Genomic DNA, 15,082 nt, shown 5'->3' with positions numbered 1-15,082 from the left:
CAGTGAAAAAAATTAGAAGGAAAATAGAAAGTCGGGAGCAAAGACATTAGGAAGTGTTAGGGTTGTAAGAGGATTAAATAAATAAAGTTGGTTATAAATCAAAAAAGTTAAAGCTTAGATTATAGTGAAAAAGCTGACAGACTGATCAATGCTTGGGACAGTCTTTCATGGGAGACTTAAGTGATGATGAAATAATACTCCCAGAACATTACTTGACTGACGGAGACATCGAAACCCAGGGAATCAGGACACATTTTTGGCTGGAAAGGACCTATTTTGACAGTGTAGGAGCAGAACATTGGCTGGACGAACAAGAGATCAATCAGAAATTATGGCAGATTACTAAGGTAATCAATCTGAAGCAAAAGAAAGAACAATTCCCTCTAATTAATTGGGAGCTGCTGATAAGACGTCTGTGGCATCAGGGTTTAACTCCGTGGCTGGAGCTGCTTTGTGCTGATCCTAATAAAGAAATTAGCATACCATTAAATCATTTAGTAACACTACCAACCGATCCAGGTGAAGAACTGTTTCCTAGGTTGACTCTGACTGTGGTCCCAAGGAAGGTTCGGTGGGAAACAGGTACATTTTCATATTTAGTTAAAGAAAAAGAAGACGGGCATAACAGTTGGAAATTTAATCCTTTTAAGGATTTAAAATACAAAACAGGTGTTACAGCCGGCAAGCTATTGGTCTGGATCAGGACAGCCCCTGAGGGACTACCAGAGCACCATAGAAACATCTCACATAGTGTTTGTCAGGGTTACATGGGTAACTCTCAAGGTCAAGGTAGGGAAAGTACCCCGCTAGACTTAGTACTAAGAAAATATCCAGGAAAACGCATTAAGGCCAACCAATGTATGAGAAAGTGGCACAAAAGGTCACATGGGGGCAGGCAATGGCCTTTGGAGGGATCATTTGATCCGGTGATGTGTGAAGCAGTTGCGGTAGAAATACAGAAAAAAGAAATTAAAGATCAGCAGAATAACGTGAATAACAACAAAAAACGCACTGAAGAAAAAGAAGTTTTGGCCTTGTTCAAGCAGGAAGCGCAGAGGCTACAGCAGAAAAGAGAAAAAATGACAGAGGAAAGATCCAAAGACACTAAAGCCAGTGCACCGAGCTGGGAAGCAGAGCCACCCCCATATAAACGTCATGATATGGGAAAGACAGCTGGACAATTTGTATTAGGCACTCGTGAAGAGGACCAAGGCATGGATGTGGAGGGCAAATTCACACTGACACTAAAAGCTCGGGAGCCACAAGGAGACAGGTCCTCGATCTGTCAGATGGATCATACAAGGTCTCCAAGTCCAGAAGTAAGTGGTTTCCCATCACGACCAGTAGGGGGAGCCACATATAACAGTAACACTGAGGTAGACGAAGATAGAGAGAAAGACCTGAAGTCTCCACCTGCACATCGAGGTCCACTGAAAACCGTCCCCTCCCACCATAAGTCAACCGACTGGACCTTCTCAGGCTATAGAGGCTCCAAAGAGTGGCACAAGAGCTTCTGTGACACACTGGATCTGGCCAGAAGAGATAATGAAGAACTAGCTGAGCAACTTCGGCTAGCGAAGGAAAGAATACAAAGACATAGGGACGCCGAGGAAAGAAGAATATTACAACAATCGACGCCCAATCAAGGGAATCACATTATACAGCCACCCACCCGAAAGATTTCTGGCGAGATCATCATTGAGAGTGCAAAAGAGGCCCGACTCAGGCAAAGACAACAATGTGTAGCCAAAGACATAGCGGCTTTAGAACAGGATATAACCAACTGGATGGACCACCTGGGACCGAGTTAAACGAATGAGATATGTTTTGGTAGTGATATGCAGGTTCAGCCGATGGATTGAGGCAGTAGCCTCTGCAAATCAAGACCATAAAACGGTAGCCAAATTCCTGTGCAGAGACGTCTTTCCAAGATTTGGCATTCCAGATACTATCTCATCTGACAACGGTAGGGCTTTTGTAGCCAAGGTTACACAAGAAACATTCAAACAATTGGGCATCCAACAGAAGTTTGGGTGTGTTTATCACCCTCAATCAAATGGGGCGGTGGAACGGGCTAATGGCATTTTAAAGAACAAACTAGCAAAAATCATAGCAGACAGCAATGGCAAACTAACCTGGCTGGATGCGTTGCCGCTTGCTTTATTGTCAATGCGCTCACAAACTAACCGACTAACCCATTTGACACCATTTGAAGCTCTTACAGGTCGGCCGATGCCTATTCCATACCTGAGAGGACCCTACGAAGGACCATCGCTGGAGCAGCTACAAGACGAATGGCATAATTATCTGAGACAGTTAACCCAAATACACAAAACTATCTTTTTGCAGGTCAAAGGTGCTACAGAAGACAGAGAAGCAGAGATTCCACTTGAAAATCAGAGCATCCAGCCTGGTGATCTGGTTTACGTCAAAGTGTTCAAAAAGAAGTGGGACAGGCCCCGCCGAGAAGGTCCTTTTAAAGTTATTCTTGCTTCACGTACAGCAGTCAAAGTAGACGGTAAGGACACTTGGTTTCATTTAAACCACTGCTGTAGGGTTGGTGGCCCAGCGCCCCTGCGGCCTCGGCAAGCTCGTCTTGGCAGAGCCGCCGGGCCAAGGGGGGAAGCAAGAGAAGCCAGAGACCCTACAGCAGCACCGAGGGACGGCCACGCCTCCCTGCAGCCAGAAGCAGCACCGAGGGAAGGACACGCCTCCCTGCAGCCAGGCGAACACCGGCCAAGGCGCTCACAGAGACTGATTGAACAAAGACGACGCACAGCTTCAGAGAGTAGTGGATCCCTGCCAGATAGAGCAGCGACAGACTCAGATGCAGACTCAGAAACAACTGGAGACGCAGGCCAACAGACAGACAGAAATACAGACCGACAGATAGACAGGCCACAGGAGACATCAGACTCGGACAGCAACTCAGTAGATTTACCGACAGAAGAACCGCAGGAAGTACAACCCAGACAAAGCACAGATACACCACACATCCCTAGTGACAGCTCATCTAGCGACGGCTCACTCAGTAGCACATCTAGTAGTACATCTCAACAGTCACCAGAACAATGATTAAGGAATTATTTAAGGGATTGACAATACTACTGGTGGTTAGTATGGGAGAACATAGACGTCCAAAACATACAACGGACTGTGCCGTGGCCATGGCCGCAACAGCAGCTAAACAAGGCATTCTAAACACAGGAAAAACATATAATTTGGTATACATTAAATCAAAAGCCTACAAGAACATAGGAATACAGGGAAAGCTGGGGGATTACATATTAGGCGAAGCCATTAGCATCAAATGTGAAGAGGAGGGAACACTCAACATAGAGGTCATTTGTGATAAAAGAGGATGCAGGGAAACCAAGCAAGACGTAACTGTTACAGTACATGAAGCCACAAAATGGGTAAAAATCAAACCATGGAAAAAGAGGACAATTAGAAGCCTAGAAACAAGCAGTCACTTAGGGAGATGGGATCCCAGTACAGACCTAGCCCGTACACAAGGGTTGAAGACAAATCTATTTTACCAATGGTTGAAATTTTCGGCTAGGCAGATCAGTGAAAAGCCGTGCATAGCCTGTCACCGGAAGGGTGTGATACCTCAGGCTAAACCCCTACCTGATATCAACAACTATTATAGGAGCCCCCAACATAACTCAGACCAAGCAGAATGCTATACACAATGTGTTATGAAAATGGCAGTAGGTGATGAAAAATATGCTGCCGACAGTAAACTTTGTCCAGTGCCTCTAAGTACAGAAGGAACCGTTCCACCTATGATTAAAATAGAGAAAGGGATGATACACCCATTCTGTATAGCTAAAGGCTTAGTAGCACAATACATAAGTGATTGGCAGGTAGGGACGACCCAGTCAAAACACCACATACAGTGTATGCAACAGCAGCAAGAATACAAACCGGCCAAAACAGCATGGAACATTACCGTCTGTCACACTCTGCCAGCAGCAGCAGCAGGCATACAGTGTGAACAAATAGTACCGGCCACAGGGGGGTCTGTAATTGGACTGAATCTCACCCATGCTTCATGGGTATCTACTCCAAATTTAGCTAAGGGAACGGTACCCTTGGCTGACATCTTTTGGATTTGCGGACAAAAAAGGAAACTCCTGTCATCGCTGTCCCCTAATTGCAAAGGCCTTTGTGCTCCTGTGATGCTCACAGGAGCAATAACAGTAATTGAAATGCCAAATTCAATACAACCCATGCCACAGAAACTTCATAAGAAAAGAGGAATAATGACGTTTAAAACAGACTACAACATCACAGTAAGAAACGGGATACCAGAAGGGATACCCCGACAATTAGAAGCCATAGACAGTAGCAGAGTTAAAGCAGATGAAGACCGGGATAAATGGGGATGGGCATTGGCTCTGTTCGGGGTTACTCCAAAAGTCCGTTCTAGGTTCCAGGAGGTGCAGTGGATTAATTACTTGTGGTATAATCAACAAAGATATTTGAATTGGACATTGGCAGCTGTAGGAGCCTTAACCGAACAACTGCACACCACCTCGCTAATGACAATGCAAAATAGATTAGCTATCGAGATGATGATGGCTGATGAACAAGGAGTTTGTATTATGATCAAAGCCACCGAATGTTGCACAGCTATTCCCATGCGTACAGGGGAAGACGGAAATTTGACAGAGCTCTTAATCACACTTGAAGAGATGCAACAGGAACTATTAAGTAACTCCATAGGAGGGAGAAATGAAACTGACGATTCTGGATACATTGTAGGGAATGGAATGAATATTGGCCCACTATTTTCACTGTTTGGGGCTCTAAGGAGAGGGTGGATATCATGGAAAGACTGGTTATATCAGATAGGTGTAATCTTGGCACTAACAGGGGTGGCGGTCTTGCTGGTAATATGTTGTGGTATTCCCTTGATAAAATTTCTGGTCAATAAATTGATTTCATCCACAGTAGGACAGCTCCCACTGTTAGCCGTCCGAGCTTTAGAAGAAAGCACAAACGAAATAGACAGAGAACCAGAATATATGGAAATGGATGAAATACCAATTATCCTCCCCGACAGCCCCCAGCTACCTAATATTGTGGCGTATACCCCAGATAGGGAGGACTGGGATGGACCATGTTTGGTGATATTGTAGACGAGTAAGAAGACATGCACGCACATTTACACTCACACACATGCTCCCACAACAATGAGGGATAGGATAGACAGTATCTGAAAGAATGACATGGAGCTGTAATAATGAACGTATATGTATATTAATAGGACACAGGAGTATGGCTGAGAGACCAGACTCCCCTGATCAGGGACTTATGCCTGATCTGCCTCTATCAAGTCTGCTTGGACTCTCAGAACTGTTTGGAGAAGAGGATATACAGGAGGGACGGTCGAGCCATGATTGGTCGCCACAGCCGCCATCCATCCAGCAGCTAAACCAGTTGGCAACAGAAGGATCTTCATCGTTCCAGCACCTGGCGATGATGGCTTCACAGAATCTGCCTGCAGCAAGAGTCGGCCCAAGGACTCCACCATCACCTGAAGGACCCTTTGGACTCAGGAACACACCCCTTCCGCAGATGCCATGGAGACAGTCACATGTGCCAGTGGCAATGATACCCTCCAGGGGAGGCAGCCAAGGTCGGCCATATGCAGCAACCGCCCGAGTGCATCCTAGACCCAATTCACTGCTAGGACCTGTCCCCAGCTTTCCACCCCCAAGGCAGGAGAGATATTCCGATCAGCCCAGTACCTCTGGAGGAGGATCAGCAGGGGTGGACCTTAGTCGAACTCACCGACCAGGACAGAGGGGAGCTTTGTACAGGCTGCTAAATGCCCAGAGTGTCCCAGCCACTTGCCCGAGCGACATCAGCAATACTCCCCCCACACACGAAATGCCTTCCCCCTTGTACTTCCTGTCCCCTGGACTGCACAACCTTAATCTGGTCATGGTCACCCCACAGGACATGGCAATCTTGGTTCGAGAGCTTTGTCTTCCACAAGAGTCTGTTCCAAAAACCTTGGAGCAGCTCCTGCCCCTCACAAATCACATTCCCCATGGACTATTTGAGGAACTCATGCCACAACTGAGTCAGACAGCTGCATACCTGTTAAGGATACACCGTGACAATGCCAACATCTCTTGTGCTCAGGAGGGCCTCCATACTCAACTGTGTGGTCTTCAGTCTAGTATGGACATGCTAGCCAGCATGATGGAGCATATGGAGAGGGAACACCTAGGGCTGGCCACCACCACCCTGAATGTGGGCAAGAATTCTCTGGGGGCCCTGTACAACCTGGCCAAGCAGCACAAGGAGCTGGAAAGATCCATCAGAGAACTGCGCGACTGTCTGAAAGCCAGAATTCCTGATCCTTCCCCCACTACCCCTGAAAGGCCAACCTCCCCATATTCCCCAACTTCTCCCAAAACTTCAGATGCTGAGTAAATGCTGAGGAGCGCGGACTGACGTAATGGCACTGAAAACGGACGATGACCTTGGTTCTTGAGTTTAAATTGCGGACTGGTTTCAGAAATCTGAGTGTAAATAAAAACAAAGAAGGATATATGTTAGTAACGAAGGTCGGGTCTGTCCTTACCATCATCTGCGTAACACAGATAAAGCTAAATGCATACACATAGATATCACATTGCAAAGTTATAAAAAGGGGACCCTTACACGGCGTGTTTGGAGATTTAGTAGTAAAGATGCACCATAGGGACCCCTTTTTCTTAAATTATAGCATGCCTCAAGAGACATGCATCGCCTAAATTTGGCGTCTGGCCAAAAAAGGGCATTAGAAAACAAGCTGAAAAAGAAGAAAAACAAAGTGGAAAATGTTGAGAAATGGCCTATAATGAAAACCATTATATGATTGACTAAGGCAAATGACTTAAGGACGGACATGAAGGGAAACCATTTATTGTGTTTATCATTTAACTAGATATAGCTGCGCAACCTTAGAATAGTTTCTTGATTGGTTGACTAAATAGTGGTAACGTAGGGGTTATTTGATGTATTTAAAAAAATAAATGTGTGACGCTTTAACAAAATAATATGTAGAACCAAGTATAATGGGTTGGAGCCTCTGGTTGAGTGAGACAATAGATGCCAGAAGATGATTGGTTGCACTAATGTCAATGTAAGGCCTTTACTTTGCCATGATTAAGAGGTTGATGTAACTTGTTTTATGTGGCCATTTTAAGTGCCTTGAATTACACCAAAACTCAATGTTTGAATGTCACCTTGCGTTGATATAATCCAGCTAATTGATCACCTTGTGTCTTAGTATGTAGGTTCACCTGCACTTACACTTAAATATATTTACCATGTGAAGTATCACTTATATTCATATCCGCACCAGAGTTATCCGTAAGTCGAGTGATGTGTTTTTCTTTTTTATTATTGCAATGCACAAATGAGGATGTCTTGTCAGTAAACAACCCAAGAGTATAGTTGATGTAATGGGACTCTTTCGAGTCCCAGAGGAGGGACTGTAGAAGACTTTTTAGGTCCTTATTTGAACTGTGATGAACTATCAAGTGTCCTGATCTGAACTGTATGTCCTCTGGCTGAACTAGCAGGTGTTCAACCCAAAAAAAGGGCTCTATCAGTCATTTGATCTGTCAGGTACTTTCCAAGTTGGCTGATATCCCAGCAGTAATGAGCCCGCAGGCCACGTGCAGGGGGCCTCAGGCCAGCTGCACCTGTGGCCGTGAGCCCGCAGGCCACGTGCAGGGGCCTCAGGCCAGCTGCACCTGTGGCCGTGAGCCCGCAGGCCACGTGCAGGGGCCTCAGGCCAGCTGCACCTGTGGCCGAAGGTCTTTTAAAAAAATCAGTTGTAAATCCTTCACGTTTTAATGGGAGCGTTTGTCACATTGAAATAATGGCCTAACACCTGCTTAGGGTTCACTAGAGGACGCTTCCAATAGAAAACCATGTCTTGGGAATGAAATAAATAAAAAAGTCAAAGGAGGAGCGATGCCCGCGGGTCTCCAATAAATAGATGAGCGCGGTTGTCATATTCAGTCTCTCTAGAGGACTCAGTTTGTATAAGCTCTGCGTCAAAGGCTTAAATAAACTTAAAAACTCTGTGCATTTTATCTTGCTTAAGGCTGAATTATTCCAAAGTGTTGTGTCCTTTTCTAGCAAATCACTTGCAATTAGTTTGTGTTATCTAAAAGAAGACATCCTGAGACGACCAAAAAGAGGACCACGACACCGTTACCATGAGTGACAACTGTAGTGTGTGATGTCTTCCGCCACTGTCTGTTTCTGCCTGTCTAAAATTAGAAGCACCTGCTTGCGGCAGAATATGGGAAAGACAAAATGGTGTGTGTGTGTAACTTTGATCACAGAGCAGCTGTGAAGAGCTGACGTTTGCCTTTTGGTATGCTTATGTATTTTAGGTCAAGGAACAATGCTGCCAAAATGGAATGTTGATGGGACTAATATTTATGGAGAAGTGATGGATATTAGCTAACAACACTGAACAATCGATGCTGCCAACTACCTTTTGGACTCAAATGCCATTCCAGCAAGATCATCTTTATATTAAAACCCTGATCGTGGTGAGTGATTTTATTTAGTAAGTACACAGCCAAAATATAAGTTAAAATAATAAGTTTGTAGATAACAAGAACCTAATCAATTTATGAATACACTAAGACAGTAAACTGACAGGAAATAAAAGCGTTGAGTTCCTTTTCTAAAAATTGTTGAGGTCTAAGGTTCTAAAAACATTCTGGACTCGCACCCCATACCAACTCATTATACAAGCTTTGCTTAATTTATTACCACCCTTAAAATGTCATCTACCTATTTTATAAACACTAATCAATCAATAGCCCGTGGATCCCCACGGGCAACACGCCAGTTCAAGTATAAATGACATGACTGGCCAAACAAATCTTTTGAGCAATACAACACTGCATAGTCTCAGTGTTTGTACCTGTTTAATTAGTGTCTCATCAGCGGCGGCCAAAGCCTGGCGCAGCCGTTCCCCTCCTGTGTTTCGACAGCAGGCTCTCTCACCAGACTGCAGGTCCACCCCCAACCTCTGCAGATCCAGACGCAGCTGTCGCAGGTTCTGTGTGAGGAAACAGGCAGAACATATATGGTCTCTGAATGAACAGATTCAAACTGCGGTATGCTAATGTACAGCAGCTACTCAATGTGCTGTGTGGGTTATAATCGATATGAAGCCGCCTCACCCTTTGACTCTCCTCCAGCTTGCGGTCAGCAGCAATGGTCAGAGTACCTGTTGGACCCGGTATTACCAGCTGCATCTTCTGACTATTCAGCTCTGTCAAGGGAAGAACAAAGTCCAGTCTCGCTAGCAACACACACCTATATATATATATAACATGTGTTTATGAAAAAAAGACCAGTCTTTTCAGATGGTACCTTCAGTCTTGGTGAGCAGCTCAGCACGGCACTGGTTGAGCTCAGCTTGCAGTCTGCTTTTTTCTGTCTGAGTAAGACGCTGTGAACGTCGAGGCCCCTCACAGTCTTCCTGTGGCACTGACTCAGATTTCTTGTTCTTTTTTTCCAGAGCAGCAGTCAAAGCTTCAATCTCTTCATCACGCTCCTAAGGAATGTAACAGTCGCACTGTGAATGTAACCCTGTGTCATGACTGCACTGTGGACTTTGACAGGACACTTCTGCATCTTTCCCCAACCAGCTGGTTTTCACTGCTGTGATGCCAGCTGATGAGTAATTAAGTGACACAGAGGTTTATTTGGCAGGATTTACCTGGCAGATCTTGATGTCCAGAACTCATATTATGCAGCTAACTGTTTTTTTGTTTTTCTTCTTTTTTGTTTTGACAGTATTGACATGGACTTTTTTTTTTTATATGCTTGTACCTGAAAAGAGAACTAGAGTCTGCGGTCACATTGAGCCATGTCCCAGCAAGGAGGCGTGGTCTCCATTTTAATTCCGGGCAACTCAGTAGGCAGCGCCCTTAGACACTCAATTAATCTTGTCAAGAAACAGGTGGAATATGCCCTAGGAAACCCTAGGACTCTTACAAACCCTAGGAATTGTAGTTCCTAGGGTTTGTAAGAGTAGAATGGGAGGCAGAGCCTTCAGCTTTCAGGCTCCTCTCCTGTGGAACCAGCTCCCAATTCAGATCAGGGAGACAGATACCCTCTCTACTTTTAAGATTAGGCTTAAAACTTTCCTTTTCGCTAAGGCTTATAGTTAGGGCTGGATCAGGTGACCCTGGACTATCCCTTGGTTATGCTGCTTTAGACATAGACTGTGGGGGGGTTCCCATGATGCACTGTTTCTTTCTCTTTTTGCTCTGTATGCATCACTCCGCATTTAATCATTAGTGATCGATCTCTGCCCCCTTCCACAGCATGTCTTTTTCCTGGTTCTTTCCCTCGGCCCCAGCCAGTCTCAGCAGAAGACTGCCCCTCCCTGAGCCTGGTTCTGCTGGAGGTTTCTTCCTGTTAAAAGGGAGTTTTTCCTTCCCACTGTAGCCAGGTGCTTGCTCACAGGGGGTCGTTTTGACCGTTGGGGTTTTTCATAATTATTGTGTGGCCTTGCCTTACAATATAAAGCGCCTTGGGGCAACTGTTTGTTGTGATTTGGCGCTATATAAAAAAAGGTTGATTGATTGATTGATTGATATGCTGGAAAGCTGCGCATGCTGACAAAGCTGCAAACGGAGGAAGAAGGGAAACATTTCCTTCCATAAGTAAGTGGTTTTGGTTATTCTTGTCACTTTGTCCGTTACATTTGGTATGTGTCCTACCTGTGCCTGTGTCGTCCGAGAACACGGAACATCAACTCTTCACTTATGTCTAGTTGATATTTTCCCCTGCTAGACCGATGTCTAGTTAAAATACTTGTTCTTAGTGATTAAAATTGTTTGACAATTTGCACCTTAAATAACCGACCCGCTGCCTTTGATGTGAACACCCACCAACTTTTAACAGCACATTTTCAGCACACATGAAAGCGAGGATTTTCTTTTAAAAATATATTATTTCACCAAGAATAGTACGACGTTCTGCTAACAGGCTGAAAACGTCCAGCTTCTCCATAGCGTCTGCTTTCTGGTACTGTATGTAGCAGTGAACCCCAGTGGTGATGTGGAAGTACAAAAACGTGCAAACATCCAATCATTTTGAGCATGCTTGTCGAGACAGTCCTGACATGCAACGGTGTGTAACTTAAAACCAGATTTAATGCTCACCTTAAGCTCCTGGCTGTAGAACCTCTTGAGGTGCTTCTGCAGGATCTTAGTTTTGGCCTCCATCCTTTCTTCCATGAGAGCCCTCTCTGCCTCCATGCTCTCTCTGGGGAGGTGAGAATAAATAACAGCATATCACCATTCATTTCAAAACAGCACATTAAAATAGATATATATTTATTTTATATGCACATATATTAATATTAATAGCAACCAGAGCTGCAACTAAATTATTTTGATAATGAACAAATTTCATGATTATCACATCATTTAATAACCAAATATTGCTTTTGCCCTGTTGGCCCATGTTCACATTACATTTAATGACCAACAATAAAGATAAAATAAAACCAGCCTCTGATTTGTACTAGGACAAATAATTTTTTCCAGTCATTAGTAACCATGTCAACAACTTTAAGGTTAGGCCCAAACTCATTTCCGAGCTTGACAGAAGCACTAGTTGGAACAGCACACTCCATTTAACCAGAGTGCACTCAGTTACCATCTACTTTTAGTTTTTAAATTCTGATTTAACATGTTAAACCAAGCATGCGCGCACACACACACACACACACACACCTGAAGCCTTCCTGCATTTCATTGATGACCTCCATCATCTCAGACACCACCTCCTCCCTCACATTTTTCTCCAGAACTTCTTTTTCTTCCCGCTGACGCTGTATCTCTCTCTTCAGGACATCTATGGCCTGCAGCAATGCCTGAACAGAAGAACACAGAACGAAAACATCATGGTGCGCACTCTGTCTGAGGTCTAACTACTACAACCCCTGGCAAGAATTATGGAATCACCGGCCTCGGAGGATGTTCCTTCAGTTGTTTAATTTTGTAGAAAAAAAAGCAGATCACAGACATGACACAAAACTAAAGTCATTTCAAATGGCAACTTTCTGGCTTTAAGAAACACTATAAGAAATCAGGAAAAAAAAATTGTGGCAGTCAGTAACAGTTACTTTTTTAGACCAAGCAGAGGGAAAAAAAAAAATATGGAATCACTCAATTCTGAGGTATAAATTATGGAATCATGAAAAACAAAAGAATGATCCAACACATCACTAGTATTTTGTTGCACCATCTCTGGCTTTTATAACAGCTTGCAGTCTCTGAGGCATGGACTTAATGAGTGACAAACAGTACTCTTCATCAATCTGGCTCCAACTTTCTCTGATTGCTGTTGCCAGATCAGCTTTGCAGGTTGGAGCCTTCTCATGGACCATTTTCTTCAACTTCCACCAAAGATTTTCAATTGGATTAAGATCCAGACTACAAGTATCAGATATAACCTCCTCTCATCCTTAGTGACCACAATGTGTTCACTTTACAGATCCATTTTCTACAATGGTAGTCCTCTAAGTAAACTCCAAAGTGCTCTGTAATAATGTATCGAGGATATTACCTCAGTATTTAACAATGTGATATCGCCATCATCTTCTTCATCACTCTCCTCCTCTTCCTCCTCCATCACCGTATTGCTGTTAGACTTTGCTGTTGGCTCGCGGAGCAGAGACAGGATATAAGCCACTCTGGTCTTTGTTGATGGGCCGTGCACCAGCTACAATGAAACAAGGGTTGTTCCAGCATTTGTCAAACATAAAACATAAAAAAATAAATAAATAAAATAATCAATGGCATTCAAATATAAAGAGCAGCATTTTTACCTGAGTAGCAATAGCAGAGAATTTGAGGGCTTGGAGAGTCTCATCATAGATGGAGGCACACAGGTTGATGTTCACCACCATGCTGGAGCTTCCTTGGCCGCAAAAGAAACTCTGCAAAACCCGAGTCAGTTTACTGTCCCTGAAGGGCACCACTTGAGGGGGCCGAGACCTGTGGGTATATAAAATATATAAAAACATTTTTTTCATATACATTATGCAAAATATATTATCCTTTCCCACTCAAACCATGGAGGGGTGCACACCTGTTAGTCTGATTGTTCCTCAGAGCAGTGATGCAGCGTCCCAGCGTTAAGAGGGAAGTGTTAATGTTGTTGGCCTCCTTCATCCTCTCACCATTGCGCTGCTGTTTGCAGCGCTCCGATCCGGCCAGGTCACACACAGTCAGTCTGTAATAGACACACAACAGTGGTATCACTTCTCAGTGTCCAAACAGTGGAGAGGCTCCTAACATACGCAGTCACTCACTCGCTGATGTGTATGGCCCGACTGGGGTCTGCCTCTGGACAGATATGCAGGATACGAACGGAAAAAATGCTGTGGCTGTGCAGACAAAACATTTATAAGAGATGGACTCAGTAACAGACAAACATGTCAAACTAAAGCAAGATCTGGAAAATTAAAAGTTGAGTGTGTTTCCACCTGCGGCTGGAGTTTTGGTTGAGGTGAGTGCAGGCGAAGCTCTGGTTCCGACGTCCTGCTCTCATAATCCTCCAAGCTTCCTCTGCATTGCAAACCTGGATCCAGGTAAGGTCTATTAAAGTAAACAGAAGCAGCAAAAAATAAGTAAATTATATCAGCAACATTTACAAAACACTTTGTGTTTCACTGGAAAGATTTTTGATGCCTCGCAAAGTTGCAAAAGATGAAGGTCTTGAGTAGACACAGATTCAAGAAATCTGTATATACCCAAGTGGTTTTTCAAAAATAATTTTGCAGTGTGCAAAATGTCATTTTTGGCCTTTTGTAGGGCCATTAGAATAATTCAAGGTCAAGGACGTTTTTTGTTTTTTTTTTTCCCTGTAGGCAGCCTCCCAAAGAAGGGGGAGGGCTCTTTTGGAAGCCCCACAGCGATTCATTTAGAAAGTTCATTTTACCGTAACCAGACAGTCCTCCAAGGACTGACTCTGTATCAAATTTCAGAAAAATTTGTCCAAACTGTTTTACAGAAAAATCACAAGATGGCAGACAGCGCACTGCACACGAATCTTGATGTGACTCATCCTATGGACTTTGGTCAAAAGGTCATCCCACCATATTTGAAAACAAATTTGTGTGTATACTTAGGCCATAGCTATTGGATTTATTGATTTACAGATCCGCTGACTGCTTCCTGACGATTGCTTGGTGTGCCACCCAAACATTTCAAGACTCAAGAGTGGTGTTATGTCCTGGGTTTGTGAACTTTAACTGATAACTTACATTATGGATTAAACTGAATTTTTAAATCGGCGAGCTCCCAAAGAATGGTCCTTGAATGGAAGAGCTGTGGCATCTAATGGAATTCCGTTTTATGGGACCAGCTGTGCATGCACATTCCAGCGTCCAGCGTGCGCTCATACGAACCGGATTTATTATATTTTTCTGAAGACCGCTGTGGAAATAAGCCTAATGCTGCCAGGCCTGTAACTGTGAGCACACCGTGCACGTAGCAGTGGACAAGTTGACACTTCCATCTATAAACGTGCGGTTATCAGAACCAAAACCTCATTCATTTCGCTAAATTCAGACTGCACATATGTACAGAGTATGGAGTCAGTGTTAATCTGTCTGTTTATTTTGCCTTTACAAAATAAACTCAATCAACGATATTTCATTGACATGCGGGTATGGGGCCATTATTGTAGCAAAAGTATTTGCAAATGTGATGCAATCTGCTGCATGCAGATTAAACTGTGAGTCCCCATCTGTGATTGGTGGATGGTCTCACGGGCAGAAACAAAGCTGTGTGTTCACGGGACCTTTTCTGCATAAATGACACACTGTTGACTTAGAAAATTGTCTCGGCTTTTCCAGCCCCAACGTTTGTCTTTTAAACATTTGTGGGGGCCATTATTGTAGCAAACGTATTTGCAAATGTGTATTTTGATCTCTTGGAGGGCCCAGCCAGGCTTAAAACAACAGTGGTGAGCGAAGTCATTGGTGCTTGCGCCCTCTGGTGGTATGAAGCTGTATAAC

General features: G+C 44.0%; 1 protein-coding gene across 1 annotated transcript in view; it reads right to left on the bottom strand.

The window, feature by feature from the left end:
* Positions 1-15,082, bottom strand: part of LOC117517963 (kinesin-like protein KIF20A) — a 32,344-nt gene that overhangs the window by 4,482 nt on the left and 12,780 nt on the right. The window contains exons 2-11 of the mRNA XM_034179084.1: positions 13,547-13,658; positions 13,373-13,447; positions 13,150-13,293; positions 12,887-13,055; positions 12,625-12,780; positions 11,790-11,929; positions 11,214-11,316; positions 9,412-9,595; positions 9,219-9,310; positions 8,957-9,094 (exon numbers count right to left, since the gene is read on the bottom strand). Coding sequence (XP_034034975.1) covers positions 8,957-9,094; positions 9,219-9,310; positions 9,412-9,595; positions 11,214-11,316; positions 11,790-11,929; positions 12,625-12,780; positions 12,887-13,055; positions 13,150-13,293; positions 13,373-13,447; positions 13,547-13,658 — 1,313 coding nt within the window. The remainder of the gene's footprint in view (positions 1-8,956; positions 9,095-9,218; positions 9,311-9,411; positions 9,596-11,213; positions 11,317-11,789; positions 11,930-12,624; positions 12,781-12,886; positions 13,056-13,149; positions 13,294-13,372; positions 13,448-13,546; positions 13,659-15,082) is intronic.

Source organism: Thalassophryne amazonica, chromosome 9 (assembly GCF_902500255.1).
Source record: "Thalassophryne amazonica chromosome 9, fThaAma1.1, whole genome shotgun sequence".
Classification (NCBI taxonomy): domain Eukaryota; kingdom Metazoa; phylum Chordata; class Actinopteri; order Batrachoidiformes; family Batrachoididae; genus Thalassophryne; species Thalassophryne amazonica.
Note: the sequence above shows the minus strand (reverse complement) of the source record. Positions and strands in the feature narration are given on the sequence as shown.